Below are 12,847 nucleotides of genomic sequence, written 5' to 3'. Positions count from 1 at the left end.
GACAGGTTTGAGAAGCGCTGTTCTAGAAAATAAAAAAATACTGTATGTCCTGTTCAAACTTTGTTTTAATTGGAAATCTGTCATCAGCAACAGAAAAGAAAACTGCATGGGGTTTTTCATTTGTATTTCAAGCGAATTTGCTTTTAATGAGAGTCAAACTATTATTGTTCTGTGTCTCGGTGAGCTTCCTAATTAATCTCCTTTCCTTGTGAAATGCAGGTGGGTGGAAAGATGTAGCTGAGGATCAAACGGAAACCAATCTTGACCGTTCACGAACTCAGGTCATCCCTGAAAGGGGTGTGGCCTGTGGAGTACCGCCCAACATGTCCAAGAAACCCCCCAGTGGGCGGCCCAAAGGGGAACGGCCTGATGCCATGGCAGCACTGCAGGCAGCCAATGAGGAGCTGAGGGCCAAGCTCACTGAAATCCAAATAGAACTTCAGCAAGAGAAAACCAAGGTTAGAATCTAGACCTGCTAATTGCTTGTGTACCAGAATACTTGAGTTCATTTCAGAAGTATTATTTTGTTTCTGTATAATAGTTCGACTACATGCAGTCTGGAAATGGCTTCTCAGTTTCAATATTGCTTTTAATGTTGACCTCATTTCCTTCTGTATATTTGAAAGATTTTCTCTGTAGAGTTCAGTCTCTTTGTTGTCACATCATCTGCTTATGTCACTATGATTGCCTTTTAATTCTTTTTCTCTGAGAGTATATATATATATATATATATATATATATATATATATATATATATATATATGTGTGTATGTATGGATATATATATATATATATATATATATATATATATATATATATATATATATATATATATATATATATATATATATATATAGGAGATTAAATTTATTGATTTTAATTATTAGCTTATTATAATTAATTTTTTAATTGAATTATCTCCAAAAATGTAAGTAGTGTTATCAAACAGTTCATCCTGATTCCACATAAGGAGCACTCAAGAAATCCAATTCCTTTGAATTCAGTTTTTACAAACAAGTCTTATGCGCTCTCTGATAGTGTTGATATCATAAACCTCTTATGTTTTATGGATTGGGCTCATTTAGTTTAAGTGGCTGCGTTGCTCCATCATGTGTGTTCTGTTAGCTGTTTTATGGCTTCAGTAGCACTGGGAAATCAGAGTTAAATGAGTGAAACAAACTATAGGCATTCTGTCAAAGCAGGTTCAGTGTGAATGAGAGCAGATCCGGGGGAAATGATTTAGCTTAGTCCATTACTTCTGTGTCTTCTTTTATCTCAGTGGATGAGGTTGGTCTTTAAGAAGCATGAGAGTATCCAAACCATCCATTTCATGGCCTGATGATTGACAGGGTGTGAACCTCTGTTCTTATGAACATCTCAATCGAGGATGAACACAACTCACTAATGTCTCAGTTGTTCTGTTTTGACATTGAACTGAAGACATTCTCGGAGATGGAAAAAACTAATTTACTAGGTTAAACTTAAACCTGGGATCTAAACCTCCTCATAAATCATTTAATATATATAGATTTGATACATTTGGTCACACCTCTCACTCCTATCCTGCGCATGGGTGTGTTTTCGTGTCCGCTCGTTGTATGTGTGTGTACATACTGCAGTGACTCTCAAGATCAATACACACATCTCAGGGCGAAAACAAATGACAGCGAGGTTCTGCAAGAAAGGACACTAGAACGAACCGATGGCCACCAGCAAGCATTCATCCTCAGAAAGGATTCTGTACTGTACATTTAAATCTCACACAGGACATTAATGTACCAACCCTTCTGCTTGACCCCTTTCACAATCGTTTAAAACATCTTAAGGGACACCATTATTACTCTAATCATTGTAATGTCAGCCACAGTTATAATAAAATGTCGGACTGATTTTAGTAAGTTCTATCAGACAATGTATAGTGGATAGAATAATGAGGTTCAATTATTTAACTGTATGTGTGTGTGTTTGTGTGTGAGAGCAGAGATCCTGCTGTGTTGTCCTTGATTATATTCAGGACTTTTATCGGATTCTCCTTGCTGATGCAGTACGATCTTTGATTTATAAGCAAAGTGTAAATGATCTAGAATAATGGGTTTCCCTGTGCTCATCCTTCAGCAGTGAGAGTTTTATTTTAATATTCTGACCCTGCAGAACTGGGAAAAGTCTCTAACAGGCCAATTACTGCAGGTGCCAAAAGTCAAACACACTGCTGTACCTTGTTTTCTGTAAATTGCTTTTATGTTTGCAGGAACATGAAATGCAATGTTCAGGAACTATTCAGGCCATCGGTATTGTGAGACGGGGAGAAAAAGAGATGGAATTGATTCATTATTAAATGTGATGGACAAAGAGTGTTTTGTTGTTTCAGTGTTGAGATCTGCAGGGAACTAAATTCAGCAGGCTAGTTTTTGTTAAATAGACAAAAGCGAATCTTGAATTCTACCCTGCCTGTGAATGACTGATGTCTCTGAGAATCATGTTAGACTAACAGAAAGCCTGGTGAAAACAGCACACGGTTATGACTGTAAAGAAATTATTTTAAAACCAGTAGTTCACCCATAAATAAAAATCAGTATTTACTTACCCCCATGTCATACCAAACACTTTCTTGTTTCCACGGAACACAAAATGAGACTTGTTTTAAGTCTGTTTCCATGCTTTGATATTGCAATTAATGAGGACTGAAGTCTTAAAGATTCAGTAGTGATGTCCAATTTGTGAACAAATCATTCTTTTGAGTTAATCTTTTCAGTGAACCAGTGAAACCTGATTCACAAACCTTGTATTATGATTCATGAATCAGATCCACTTAAGTCCATTTACTGACTCTGTGAATCTTCAACAAGATTTTCAGTGAATAGCTCTTTATATTATTCCTCAAAGCTTGGAATATAGCGCACGGTTAGTAGTGTAGACTAGTTTTATGTTGCACATATTTTGTGTCTCTTTATGAATCTTTAAAACACCATTAATTGTTATCGGATAGAAAAAATGGAAACCTGAGTTTGAAATTACATGCAGATGCTTTATATTTTATGTCGGCCTTATTTCAGTGATTTTTTTTTTTTATATATAGTTTTAGTCAACAATAATAACCCTGTTTATCCCTTTAGGATGTTATAAGATGCAATTCAATTTAAGTGCACTTATATAAACCCCACACCCCACTGTCAACCAAAAAATCTTTTTTAGCCTTAGGATGTGATTCAGAGATGAACTGTGACCATACAGGCTAGTTCTCAGATCGTCATCATGCATGCCCATGAAAATGAAGATCTGGTCTTGGTGAGCGCAGTGACAGCACACCACTGTGTGAGAACTGTCAGATCCTCATAGATGTGCATCAGACTGCTAGCAGCATGCATCAATGCAGCTATTGTGATGGGCTCATACTGACAGTAAGAGGGGACATAGGAGCTGTCTCTACTGTTGTTAGGCCTGAATGAACAATACTCTTCATGTATGATGGAAAGAGACGGTGCTGGTGTCTCCATCTGTAAATACTCACAGGTTTGTGCTACTGCTTGGTGGAGTGGAGCAGAAAGGAGAGGTTTGGTGGATATTTTGAGGCATGGATTGCCAATATGATATATACTTTACATTACACTATAACTGAATAGCGTTTTATTCTTGTGAAGTCAGTGTCACACAGTCCTGCACACACACTGTTGTAGTTCATAGTGTAGGATGATGAAGTTGTTAAATACTGAATAGGTGCAGATAAGTAAATGTGATTGGTCATATGTTAATTAACTTGTGTTTTTGATGTCACTGATGATCGAGGCATTTTTTTAAAGCTTTATAAAAGGTTTTCTATGGACTGGGATGGGATTTTTGTATTCTAGAGTATCTTTATGCATATGTGTGTTGAGAAAATGGCATTTTTGGACACGTCGTTATTGGCATTATGCCACAAATGCTGCCAATTGCGCGCTGAACTGATACTGAACCCTGAACATTAATTTAAGCTCATGGATGGCTGGTTCTTCACCAGAGGCTCATGGGATTTCACAGCTTGCAGCACTGCTGACTCTCGCTGGACTCTAAACCTCATCTCCACATGTCCTCTTACGCTGCATTAAAATGCAAACTCCCCGAAGGCCTAAAATTACTTCTCTTTGCTATTTCATTCCTTTGAAAACGGGCGAAAGTAAGTGTCCAGCGACCGTCTGACCCAGTTCTGGTCCAGAGTGGCGTGGTGTCAGCCATATAATCTCACCTCAGGGTCACTGCCTCCATCTGGCTGTCAGCGATCAGAGTTCGATTTATAAAAGGCAGTGGAGCAGAGACTTTTACTTTCAAGACATTCCATCAGACTCCAACCTAGTTCTATTTAGTGGTGTCTGCTAAGGCAGGCATCTCGATTATTGTTGTTTATTGGGTTAGGAAAGTATTCAGCATAAGTTTTCAGCTTGTCCTCAGTTACAATTGTATGTTTTGGAGAGCAATCATTTTCTATATCCGTTTCATAAGTTTAGGGTCTAAACATGGGATAATCCATAGCTTTAAATTTGAGTTTCCTCCAGTGTTGTCTTTTGTTTTGTGACTGAATTTCAAGTTTTGTTAGTGCTGTCTATTGCTGTGCCTGTGTAATGTGTAACCGTGTAATGGTCATGTCCTGACACATTAACTCTCCTATTTTTAGGACACGCTCAATATATTCTGCAATGCGCTGGACTGCTGTAGTGCCACGGTGCTTTGCATAAACAATGATTCAGTGTTCATTATACATTATACCACACTTAATTGTTTCCAAATATTTTTATACCATTGTTTTTTTTTTTTTTATAGTACACTTAAAATATCCCTTCAACTTTACAAATACCATAAAAATTTCAAATATACATAGGTTTGATCCCGTCAGTTTTTAAATAGTGAAGTTAACATCTATTTCCTCAGGTCAGTAAGCTGGAAAGGGAGAAGTCTCAGGAGGTCCGTCACGAGCAGCACAAGTCCACAGTGGTGGTGACGGAGTTAAAAGCCAAACTTCATGAGGAGAAACTTCGGGAGCTCCACAGCGTTCGGGAAACACTCCTACGTCAACACGAGACTGAACTGGTGCGGGTCATTAGGATCAAAGACGGAGAGATCCAGAGACTCCAGGCGCTCGTCAGTGCCCTCCGAGACGGATCCACCGATAAGGTACCATTGGAATGGAAATTAAATAGAGGTTATTTATTTACAGTTCCTCGACTGACTGCAGTGTCCAGTTCATACTAAATGATCACAGTACTCCAAAAATATATAATGATGAAGACAATTATTGAACAATTGTCATGTTATCTCTGCCGCCACAGGTGAAGTCTGCAATGATGGCGGAGGCTCGAGAGGAGTGCAGGAGGAGTTTCGATGTGGAGCGCATGCGACTGCTACAGGAGATCTCCGAGCTCAAGGCGGTGAAAAGGCATATGGAAGAGGCGTTAAACATGGCTGTGCAAGCCGACAAGAGCAAAGCCGCCGAGATCCGCAGCGTCTACCATCTCCACCAGGAGGAAATCAACCGCATCAAGAGAGAGTGTGAAAGAGAGATCCGCAGACTGGTGTGTAATAAAGTTCAGAACATGCACTATTAATCAGTGAATTCATCTGTCAGTACATAGGTCTAAATACATGCCCTTTTATATAAATATATTTCTTTGGGTGGCAGCTGATAATTAAAGCTGTTCAGGTTGAACAGAACACGTACCCCAGGGTTCTCCACAGGGACTGTCTGTTCCAATAATGTGCTGAATGAGAATCTTTTGTTAACCGGCAGTGCTTCACGCGGTTTACACAGGAAAACCTTGTGGCTGTTGCCATGATGAGAAAATTCCATTTAATCTGGTGAACAGAATTATTCAGTTGCATTTATTTGGTAATAATTCACATAATTACAACACACCTCTTTAAAAAAAATAAAAAAAATAATTTCTGTACAAGTTCCATTCAGATCAGTTGTTTGAAGTCCCACCCCTTGCTTGTTAAGCCCCGCCCAAGCTTTATAACCATCCCATTGGAATAAACTACAGAGTTTTAATGCAATTCATGATTTTCAGTCAAATGTGTTTATAAAGTGTTTTGATATTATTTGTGACCCTGGACCACAAAACCAGTCTTAAGTGTCAATTTTTTTAAATTGGACTTTATGCATCATCTGAAAGCTGAATAAAAAAAGCTGTCCATAGGACAATGTTTGGCCGAGATACAACTATTTGAAAATCTGGAATCTGAGGGTGCAAAAAAAAATCTAAATATTGAGAAAATCGTCTTTAAAGTTGTCCAAATGAAGTTCTTAGCTATGCATATTACTAATAAAAAATTCAGTTTTGATATATATATACACACACACAGTAGGAAATTTACTAAATATCTTCATGGAACATGATCTTTAATTAATATCCTAATGATTTTTGGCATCAAAGAACCCATGCTACAAATATACCCCAGCAAAGTTTTTGTGCTCCGGGGTCACATTTGTGGTTGGGCTGGAATGAATTGTGACATTGCGACACATTTTATCTGCTTTTTTCTTCTTCTTTAAATAAACTGTTAAATTATGCAGTAAATTGATTTTAAAAACAGCAGACACTGCAAATCTGAATCAAGGAAACATTTATTTACCTTGGAGTGAATGTGGGTGTTTTTACTGATGTTAAAACGGACTATAATTCCCTACCATGCACTGTGTATTATTTTTTTTTTAAAGTGGAAAAAAAATATTGTTTCTGTTCTCTTTGGGTACATTGTCTGGATACAAGTGCTCCAGTACTGTCTCTTTGGATAATTTCTGTAAAAATTAATTCAAGATGATCTGAAAACAAGATTGCCATAGAGCGGCAACCATTGCTAAGGTAGTATTGGCCAGTAATGTTTCCAAAGCGGTTCTTAAAGTAAAGATTTTCTCTCCAAATCCCACACTAAAGCTTCAAGGTTTTAAATCTGTTGGTTCACATTTTATTTTTAGCCGCATTTTTTCTGTTTCTCAATGTATTACACCATTCCCTTCAGAGCCTCTTTTGTTCTGGGCTTTTTGCCATCCGTTTTTTCCTGGAGTATTAAAATCTCTGTATCTCTGCAGTCAGTGGCCGCTGCTATCGATCGCTCTTGTGTGGCTGAGCGTTGACTCTATACTGCTTCAGGACTAAATGGGTGAAATGCAATGGAATACAGGGCTGAGGCCGGACTCTGGATGATATATAGTAGAGGAGCAGAGTGATGGAAAGATGCAGGACATTTCACTATTTTCTGAGAAGTATATATATATTTAGGGCTGTGTACATGGTAGATTTTTTTTTTTTTTTTTTTTTCACATTATACTGATACTGTGATGTAAGATTTTGGTAGTTCTTCTCACCCCCATAAACATGTCCTCTTGTTTCTGTCTGTCCTTAATCTCATCCCATACTATTAACTCATCGTAGAGCTATTGAATACATATTACTGATGTATTATCTGGTGGGTTGTAAATCCAGAAGGTCTGTGTGTGATTAGAGTCCTGTGTTGCTGTTGTGTGTTGAGGATGTATTGATCTTTGGATTATTTATTGTATCGCAGGGCCGGCTGGGGTTGTTATTCACTTAATCACATTTAGTGAGCGGGGTGGCAGGGTATGCCAAGTCGAACACAGCTTGTGAGTGTGTGTGTGTGTGTGTGTGTGTGTGCATGTTTACTGAACCAAGTCCATGACTGTCCTTTATGGATGGGACAGACCATCAAACCAAAACAACAAAGCCAGCCCATCATTAGAGGTTCTTGCTGAGGCAAGCAATGTTTTGTTACCGGCAAGAAAGATGCCTCAAATCATGTGACAGGTTGAGAAAAGGTCTGATGTTAGTGTTTCTAAGCATTCGGGGAGTGAGAGACACTGTGTCTGTGTAATTTTAAATGAAAGAGACCTTTGGATCTTGGTTAAATGAAATAATGGGATTTTTTTTCTGGTCTGGGTTAAAACATCAATCAAGGACATGTATTATTGGAACGAGGAAGGTGTTGCTGTAAGTGCATTTCCATGGGTTGTTGGTACACATTCTGAGTGTGTGAGAAACACACTGAATACTGAAATTGTTGGGATGGCATCTGGTGTAATCCACAGAGGAATGCTGGGTATTGAGTAGTGGATTTTTTTTTTTTTTTTTTTTTTTTTTTTTTTTTAACTAGTGCTGAGTCTCCAGAAAATGCTTTATGTGAGGACTCTTCATTTGCTAGATGTTGCAAGTGAGAAATATCCTACTGTTCCAAGTTGATTTATTTAGTTTATTCCCCATAAAGAAAACATGTATGTTGCACTTTATAGTAATAATACAAATAAAAAAATAAACATCGCTAGCATCTCGGCATGTAGTTCTTTTTTGGATGAACCACAAATTAATTTCAGTTATTGAGTTTTTGGAATCATTTTAACTGCACTCGTAGTATGTTCTCTTTAATTGCACGCACAAATGCAGTGGGGCATGCTGTATATTATCTCATATTAAAGCGCAAATAAAACTCTGAGGATGCAATGTCCTCTTGAAAGTGAAATTATTGCTTTATAAAAGTGTATTTAAAACTTTAATGTTAGGTGGGATAGATCATGATTAATCATGATTTCAGAAAATTTATCGATTGACCTCATTAGCAAAAACAAATTTCCATGACTTCCTGATCATATCAAATATTATTTATTTATTTATTTATTTATTTTTTATTTTTTATTTTTTACACCGTAAGCAGCCACCTAACCACCAATAACACCCTAGCAACCACATAGCAACATGTTAAAAACATTCTGAATATAGCAAAACCCTGGTACTCCACATCATCCGTCTGTTTTTATATTGGCAAACATAAGTCACATTTTTCAACAGTTTCTCTCTTTTAATTTTATACAAAATACATTTTGTGTGTGTTTATTAATTTAATGGGGAATAATAATAGGTAAAGTAAGTACCTTAATATATAAAGTGTGTAATATCTATGCCACTAGCATTATCCGAAGGAATGGCAAAACTAATAAGTTGTACTATTAAGTAGAAAAATTGCACACCACATTTAATATTTGTTTTAGTGCTTGGAAACTTGGAGTGCGTTGGTTTTCATAGTTCAAATGTGTCACTCCCCTGCATGCAGACAGACTGTAAGTTTATTGAGCATGTGTGAGTGTGAATGGGTCATGTTTAAAGGCTGGGTAAATAATGTTGAGTCTGTGGATAAGGGGCGTAACAGGATTAGTTTCAGAGAAGGAGACGCAGTTTTACACATGAAAGAGAGACTCAGTCGTTTGAGGCGTTGAGATGTCAATTAGAGACCGGTTCAGACGCTCACAAGGGAAGGTGGATTACAGCTGTCCCGCCTTTTCTGCAGAGATGGCTGTGCCTCGGCCGTTTGGGGGAGTTACGATCGGCCAAGTGTTGTTCAGAAAGAAAAAAGAAAAAAGTGAGCTGCTTCTGGATTTTATGTTAACAATAACACACAACGCATGTTAACATTAATCCAAAAGTGTCATCCACAATAATGATGATTATTATTATTATTATTATTATTATTATTATTATTATTATTATTATTATTATTATTATTGTTGTTGTTGTTGTTGTCATATATAATTATTATAATACGTAATTACAGTATATATAGTAATATTTTAATGTATTAATATAGGCTTAGGTTGTGTAGATATTGTATGACAAATCCGTACAGGTACTCAAGGTAAACCATATAAAAGTTGTTATATTTAATATAAATAATTGTTAATTGTTTTTATTATTATTATTATTATTATTGACACTTTTATTATCCAGTGTAAGGCAAAACCTTGTGTATCATTAGATTTGTAATTTAATATATGATTCTAAACCTAAATGATTTAATATTTCTCTCATTCTTTGTTTAATATGCATGAAGAGTGGCAATTCAAATGGTTATGGAATAATGATATGAATTAGTTATTTATGTGAGGAAAAAAAAGAGACTGCAGGGTGAATGGAAACTTACACGGCACGGAGGGAAAAACTGTATAAACCAATATACTGTTTAGCAGCCATCATACAAAAATACCTGACTGCAGATGCTGCATTTGACCAATCAGAATCAAGTACAGTAGGCATGATATGTAATAATAAAAGCATTTTCATGCTGGCTGGCTTCATATTCAAAGCACAGTCCTACGAGAATCCCATTTGATGAAGGAAATAAAAAAATAATAAATAAAAGCAGCATTACTCCCTGTGTTCAAATCCACGTTAAGCAGCGCACCGGCAGGAGTTTGCTTTTAGTGTCTGTGCCTCACGGGTCTGGAGCCCGGATACGGATGCGAATCCTTGATTTTTATTTATCAATCACATAAATCACCAAGAAAACAGTGAGGAGTATGTTATGGCACACATCATAATCAATGTATTCATGAAGCTCATGGAAACTGTGATTAAAATGTTAATCTGTCGTGTTATGTGCATTTATGCTGAATAAGTGTCTTCCTCATAGCCGCAGGGATGCCATATAAGAGAACAGGATGTAATTTTCTCACCGAGCCATGCAGTGCTTTATATAACACAGATAAACATAGACGCACACTGAGAACTCCTGCAGGATGCTCTGATCACCGTGGTTACGCCTACAGTGGGCGTGCCGATGTGAGTCACCTGACAGAGAATGTGTTTCCTCCTTAAAGATGGAGAGATGTGTACTTTCATTCACTAAAGTTTATTTATTTATTTTTTTTTTAATGTTGAAGTATAACACATACGCTGTTTCTACAGAGATTAAAAAAACTGAGCTGGTTGGAATGAATAGGTGAGACCGGGGCTAGTTGTCACACAGAATGGCATGGATGAAAATAATCTTTAGAATTATTATTATTTATTTTTTATTTTTTATTTTTTTAAATAGATGGTATGTGTTGTACAGAAATTGTTTTTCAAAAATAAACGTGAGAACTATTCACTGGAGTGAAAAGTGTGACAACTAGCCACAGTCTTTCTTTTTGCATTGAGTTTAAACTAATTTCTGAGATGTATAAATCCATGCAGTGTTTGAATCAGTGTATAATAAGAGCTTAATGATTCTTTTGAACTGGTGTTGAACTGGTCTGTGTGAACTATTTCCGAACTGTGTATGAGGCCGTCTTTCCAATTAGGTGATTTATTCGAGATGTGATTTGTAAAAGGTCAGACTAAAGATTTGGTAATTGCGTGTTCAAATGTGAAAGGAATTGTGAAAGTGTTTGCTCACAGGGAACTGAATATTACTGCAAACCTCAATATAAGTGGAGCGCAGTAGGTGTATAAGCTTTAAATGAATGTGTGTGTTTGAGAGTGAGAATCGCTTGGCAGAGAAAGCAAGCAGCATAGTTCATTTCTCTGAGTGGTGCTTGTGATGTAACTTTGAGGAGTTTATGAAATGGATTTATATGTTCTTCCTCTTACTGAAACACAAGTATGATGCGATCCCTATGTCTCTATACATGGCACATCCTGTGAGTGTCAGAACGCATCCCATAACACAGTCTTATTCTCTGTAGGCTGTGTAGGTGAGCAAGGATTTATGTTACATTTTGACTCCTATACTTTATATAATTTATGCGGTCTAAGAAAGAAATAGACACAGAAGCTATTACTTGGGCAGTACCAATATGTATACTTTAGGTAATAAAATGCATCATGTAGGGCTCAATAAGCTTTAGAATTGTACCTTTTGAAAGGTTCAAAGAGCAATTTTAAATGAATAGTAGTGCTGTCAAACGATTAATCGCGATTAATCACATCCAAAATTAAAGTTTTTGTTTACCTATGTGGGTACTGTGTATATTTATTATGTGTATATATAAATACAAACACATGCATGTATTCATTTAAAAATATTAATGATATATTAAATATATTTATATATAATATAAGATTTATATATAATATCTTATATTATAAAATATAAGAATAAAAATGTGTATATACATGCAAATATTTTCAAAATATAGTGTATGTGTTTGTATTTATATTTATATTTACATACTAAATATACGCAGTACACATGCATATATTATGTAAACACAAACTTTTATTTTGGATGTGATTTAATCGTTTGACAGCACTAATAAATAGTAAATCTAATTTTAAAAATGAAGCTGTTTTTTTTTCTTTACTTTTATTCAAAATCTGCTTTCTGTTGCTGCATTTGTTTGATTCAGTTCAACTTTTAACCCTTAAACTAAATCTATAAAAACAAAAAAATATTCTTAATGTAGTAATTTTTTTTAATAAACATTTATTTTATGGATTTGGGAGATAGATAGATAGATAGATAGATAGATAGATAGATAGATAGATAGATAGATAGATAGATAGATAGATAGATAGATAGATAGATAGATAGATAGATAGATAGAAAAACTGACTAAAACAAAATATTTACATAAACTAATAAAAATTACGAAAACAATAATCATGCTTAAACTAACTAAAATGAAATGTAAAATATAAAAATAAATTCAAAATATGAATCAAAACAGTGATACTAAAATAACCCTGAACTGCTGTGGCTGTGTCTGTGTTGTCTTGAGTGGACCTGGTGCATGGACTGCCGGTCATGTTTTCTATATTCTTACTACGACGGTGTCCTGTGTAAGGACATGTTTAATGTGTGTGACTGTGCTGTGTTCTGTCCTGTAGATGGATGAGATTAAACTAAAGGAGCGTGCTGTCTGTGGGCTGGAGAGAGAGCTCAGCGCTCAGGCGGGCCACACGTGGAAGCTACAGCAGCAGAAACAGGCTGTAGACACTCAGCTGGCCCTGCTGCGAGACTCCAGCCCCAGACGAGAGGGCCCTTATTCACCCGCTGCAGGAGACGCAGTAGAGAACACAGCTCACCCTGTAAGCACCTCTCCTTCATTACTAAA

General features: G+C 36.3%; 1 protein-coding gene across 11 annotated transcripts in view; it reads left to right on the top strand.

The window, feature by feature from the left end:
* LOC128025485 (janus kinase and microtubule-interacting protein 3) overlaps positions 1-12,847 on the top strand; it is a 29,654-nt gene that overhangs the window by 3,749 nt on the left and 13,058 nt on the right. For 6 of the 11 annotated variants that reach the window (XM_052611888.1, XM_052611892.1, XM_052611889.1 and 3 more), the window contains exons 2-5: positions 220-458; positions 4,900-5,142; positions 5,298-5,540; positions 12,621-12,821. In XM_052611888.1, coding sequence (XP_052467848.1) covers positions 324-458; positions 4,900-5,142; positions 5,298-5,540; positions 12,621-12,821 — 822 coding nt within the window. In that variant the 5' untranslated portion in view covers positions 220-323. The remainder of the gene's footprint in view (positions 1-219; positions 459-4,899; positions 5,143-5,297; positions 5,541-12,620; positions 12,822-12,847) is intronic. The other 5 variants (XM_052611898.1, XM_052611894.1, XM_052611893.1 and 2 more) reach the window with 1 other exon arrangement.

This window comes from Carassius gibelio, chromosome A12, assembly GCF_023724105.1.
Source record: "Carassius gibelio isolate Cgi1373 ecotype wild population from Czech Republic chromosome A12, carGib1.2-hapl.c, whole genome shotgun sequence".
Classification (NCBI taxonomy): domain Eukaryota; kingdom Metazoa; phylum Chordata; class Actinopteri; order Cypriniformes; family Cyprinidae; genus Carassius; species Carassius gibelio.
Note: the sequence above shows the minus strand (reverse complement) of the source record. Positions and strands in the feature narration are given on the sequence as shown.